This window comes from Notothenia coriiceps, unplaced genomic scaffold (genome assembly GCF_000735185.1).
Source record: "Notothenia coriiceps isolate Sejong01 unplaced genomic scaffold, NC01 NC01_scaffold00000565, whole genome shotgun sequence".
Classification (NCBI taxonomy): Eukaryota; Metazoa; Chordata; class Actinopteri; order Perciformes; family Nototheniidae; genus Notothenia; species Notothenia coriiceps.
In genome coordinates this window covers 6,308-11,341 of record NW_011333266.1, presented here as the reverse complement: position 1 = coordinate 11,341, position 5,034 = coordinate 6,308, and the positions used below count along the sequence as shown (strand labels likewise).

The window sequence follows — 5,034 nt, the reverse complement described above, 5'->3', positions numbered from 1 at the left end:
GATTCCCTCTGTCTAGGTTTAGTTGTCTGTTCCACAGTGAAAATTCATCTTAAAATCAAGTTAACATTTGTAATTTCTAAAATATTGATATTTTTCTATAAATACTGATATCTGGGGTTAGGGGTTCGATCCCAGCCCATGCAGTCAACATGTCGATGTATCCTTGGGCGAGATACTTAACCCCGATGGCCAACGGTGTGTGAGTGTGTGTGAATGTTAGTTCTTAGAGTAAGGTACACTGCTCTGTATGAATGGGTGTGAATGGGTAAATGACATGTAGTATGTAAAGCGCTTTGAGGGGTCTTAAAGACTGGATAAAGCGCTATATAAGTACAGTCCATTCACATTTCTATCTGTCATTGTTATTCTTCTTTTCAGAGGTCCAGGCAAGGTTCTCCTCTATTACCGTTACTGTCAAATTGACGATCCACATGTCATCTGTGCTTGGCAGAGAGCTTTGTGTGAGAAGCTGCACTTAACTGGCAAGGTGATTCAATCCTCCTATCCTGCCTCAAACTTAGATACTACAGAATTTTACAAGAAAAGAATTTACCTCAGTTGAACCGTCCTTTTGAAATATATCCTGTTCTCAGGTGAGGGTGGCGACTGAAGGCATCAATGGAACAGTCGGAGGCACCAACATGGCGACCGACGCTTACATCGACGCAACGCGATCACACCCTCTCTTCAAGATGGAAAAGGATGATTTTAAGGTCAGTCTAGGTTTGTTTTTATTAGACATACATTACATACAGTTATGTTTCTACACAGCACATTGCATCAATATGTCTGTTTTGTGTTGCACCATAAGCCACAGCAGACAGAGTTTTAAGCCTGTGACATAACATTAAAGAATCATATGACATTCAAAATGAGGAACGCACCGATATTGGATATTAGGCCGATACTGTCTCAAAGGTCTGGATCGAGACAACGGGCCGGTTTCAATTTGATTGAATGTTATTCTTTTTACATGATATAAACGGGAACGACCAATTTGTTGCTGCATTAAAAAAGGCAAACAATGTAATTCCTGTTCATTTGATAAATGAGTTGGGGCAGTGGGGCATACTGTACAGATATTAATTAAACACCACAGCCCAGGTATCAAAAATGCAAAAGTAAACAAGTCCTTTATTCTTTCTTATGCCAATTCTATGTATTTGAAGTGTTTGTCTCTGTCTCTGTGTGTGTTCAGACAAGTGATGGTGGTGCAGAGTGTTTTAAAGACCTGAGGGTCGGAGTCTATAAGGAAATCGTCCCAATGGGAATGGATCCTGATGTGGTGTCCTACCAACTGGCAGGTATCGTTTGTGTCATTCTGTTTTCACAATAACAGTTTTCCTATTTGTACATGTTTATTTAGCTCTTATATTGTGCTAGGAGTTTTGTTTCCTTACAGCTGATTTTGTGAAGATGAGTTATGTATCTGTCTCACCTTTCAGGAGTTCATCTGGAGCCGGAGGAGTTTCACAAAGAGGTGGAGGCTCTCTTGGCTAAAGCGGACGAGAACAATGACACCATCCTCCTGGACTGCCGCAATTTTTATGAGAGTAAAATTGTAAGTTATAAACGGGTTTTCACCAAAAACACAATTACATTTTTTGCCAAATTATACATGTAAATTATATTGAGAAAGATAAATTCCCATTAGATCCTTAAAAATGTTCACTAAAATGGAGAATGACAGTTTCCTCACACCTATCATAATTAAAGAAAGCCAGGTTTAATACTGTCTTTTTGAACTGTGTAAATGTTTTCCCTCCAGGGCCAGTTTACTCAGTGTCTCGCCCCGAGCATCCGTAAGTTCAGCTACTTCCCGGACTACGTGGACCAAAACCTGGATCTGTTCAGAGACAAGAGGGTGTTGATGTACTGCACCGGGGGGATCCGCTGTGAGCGCGGCTCTGCCTACCTCCGCTCCAAAGTGAGAGGACTCGTCTTGGGCCAATTGGACTCTTTATTTTAATGTAGCTGTTAGATAGCTAACAGGGGATGCTGTAACTCACATTGTGTCTCTGCTGAGTCATTGTCTGCTTGTCCTTTGACCAACACTCAGTTAACAGTCAAGGCAGGACACTACAGGTGAAAAGGGTAAAACATTTTTTAGATGGATCCCAGTTGAACTTTCCCAGGTGATTACTAACATTAACACAAGAACATTACAAGTTCTCTGAAATGTGTCTTTAAGGCTTAACATTTCTTAAATTTGTGCCGATTTGCATAGATGTCCACAGCTGGTTCAAATTTCTTGTTTTATTTTTTTGTTGACATAATTGATTGTCAAAGGATTTTACTGAAGGACTCTTAGATAGGTCTTTTTGTCACTCCATTAAAACAAAAATTCAGTCAACAACCATTAAAAAAAATGGATAGGAATAGATAAGTCTAGTTTAATTTATCTGTTTTTTGTTACCTGTAGGTTACCAAAGTAAGAGGACTCGTCTTGGACTTAAACTAAAGAAAGCCAATTGGACACTTTATTTTAATGTAGTTGTTAAATAGCTAACATGAATGCCTCGTCCTGCAGTAACTCACATTTTGCTTTCAGTCTCTGCTGAGTCATTGTCTACTTGTCCTTTGCCCAACACTCAGTTAACAGTCAAGGCAGGACAGTACAGGTGAAAAGGGTAAAAATACTAAGCGATATCACCAAGAAACTTCCCCAGTTGATTACTAAAATCGAGACAATTTTATACAATAGTTAATTTTCTGAAATGCTGTGTTTCAATATTTGCTCATTTGCATAGATGTCCGAAGCAGAAAGCTTAGGTTCAAAACTCTTGTTTTGTTTTGTTGACACGTTAGCGTCAAAGGATTTTACTGAAGGACTCTTAGGTAGGTATTTTTGTCTCTCCATTAATCCGAACAATTCTGTCAACAACCATTAAAAAACAGTTTGGCCATGTTTTTAGGAACAAATGTGTACATTGTGAACACATCCCTCTGCAGAAATAACTCATTATATAGATACTAGGAATAATGCCAACACGGAATAAACTATTTTAGGAAAATATTTGTATTGTTAAATGTTCTGTAATTTTAGTTTAATGCATCTGTTTTTGTTACCTGTAGGATGTTTGTAAAGAGGTGTACCAGCTGAAAGGTGGAATCCACAGATATCTGGAACAGTTCCCAGAGGGTTTCTACAGAGGAAAGCTTTTTGTGTTTGATGAACGCTACGCCATCTCCTCAAACAAGGACATCATCTCAGGTTAGTTTGTGCATAAATCAGCACCAATTAATTGATTAAATACAGACAGAATAACATCACAAATAACATGAAAAGCACTAAGGCCTTTGCTCTGTACACTGAAACTAAAATGATAAAAACATTTCATTTATCTTTGTATTAGATAGCTATTTCTGAAACAAAAAAATAGTTAAGAGTATCGATAAACATGAATAAACACTGACATGCAGTTCCAGTGGTTCCCAACCTTTTTTGTCTCGTGTACCCCTTGAGCTGGTTTCCATTCTATAAGTACCCCTCACTCATCTGATTATTCGCCTGATTCTTTTTTCGTGTATTAAACCCTATGTTATCGTTTAACCCAACTGCTCCTCAAATGAAAATCACGTATATAAATCACATTTAATACAAATGCATTTAAACTTGAAATGTACACTTGTTGTAAGGTAACAAAAATGATGTTAAGACTACTTATTTAGGAAGCCAAAAATGTATTTTTTTAGGACATGGCCCCTCCCCTCTGAACAGTCACTTTTATCCATCATATTTGAAAAGAAACATTGTTATTTTCTGTATTTCTGTAAGACACAAGTTATTTATTTATTTAGCGATGACTTGTGCTATTTTTAGAACGGACGACCAGGCACCTGCGATCCCCTGAAGTACCCCTAGGGGTCCCCGTACCCATTAGATTACATTACATTTCACTTGTTAGACGCTTTTATCCAAAGCTACCCCCTGATTCGAATTTCAGCGCACTATCCACTGAGCCACAGCCTCCCACAGCCTCCCACACCTTCTGGTTGGGAACCACTTGTCTAATGCAACTCTTTGTTTTAGAATAAGGAACCTAATTACATCTCTGTGCAGAATGCAGATACTGCGGCTCTCCCTGGGACCGGTACCAGCTCTGCTCCACCCGGTTCTGCTGCCAGCTGGTTCTGTCCTGTCTCGGCTGCAGACAGGACGGACGCACCGCCTGCTGCCCCGCCTGCCAGACCAAGGGACAGAACCAGAGCCAGGCGTCTGGTCCGCATCACAAAGAGGAGTGTGAGTGCACTGAAGGACGTCCCAGAATCCCTCAGGATGCGTAGCAATGGAGACGCTACGACTGGACAGGGGCTTTCCACCACGTGAATAATGATGCCTGTCCAAGATTATAAATCACAGCTGAAATTAGAGGATGGGGCCCAGTTCATTCACTTTTTTATATGAATATTGGGAATTAAGTCAGATGTATTGTTTATTAAAGGAGTTTTATTCTTAAGAAAGTCATCTGTGAAGCTGATACCAAATGGAAACAATTTTAATTTGTTTTTTAATTGAGAAAATATAAGAATGCATCTGCAAAATCAATGATTTTTTTTACATGGATTTTCTGAATCTGGAATGCCTCATCAATAATCAAATCTGAGTTCCAGGTGATATAAACTTATTATTTTCTGTGTGTGTGTGCTTGGTTTACTATATACTATAATATATATGCGTATTACTAGTTTTTATTTGCCAAAATTGTCATAGTTTTACAGATAATGTTGTTTGACCATTTTAGTTATGCTGCATAACAACTTGTATATACAACCATATCAAAAACACAGTATGCATAGCAGTTATCTGGTGCTCTGTTATCCATGCGCTCTGGTGAAAGCAGGTTACTGAGACTGCAGGTGTTGCTTCAACACTTCAGAAAACCACAAGCAGCAGCACGTCTCTGTGGCTGACTCCGGTTGACTCGTTTTTATTTTTGAAAAACCCCTCATATAATTGGGGATAAAACACTTAAAATGAAACCATGCTGAAGCAGGCCACGTGAAAGAAACATACACAAAGGTACAGTACTT

At 39.0% G+C, this 5,034-nt stretch overlaps 1 protein-coding gene across 1 annotated transcript; it reads left to right on the top strand.

Annotated features, from left to right (window-relative positions):
- The first annotated feature begins 185 nt into the window (after positions 1-185).
- On the top strand, positions 186-4,636 carry tstd2 (thiosulfate sulfurtransferase like domain containing 2). The gene is made up of 8 exons (XM_010782776.1): positions 186-195; positions 321-487; positions 594-713; positions 1,199-1,304; positions 1,446-1,561; positions 1,769-1,927; positions 3,076-3,214; positions 4,064-4,636. Exons 1-8 carry the CDS (start codon positions 186-188, stop codon positions 4,285-4,287), a joined length of 1,041 nt encoding a protein of 346 aa, XP_010781078.1. The 3' UTR covers positions 4,288-4,636.
- Positions 4,637-5,034: the final 398 nt, after the last annotated feature.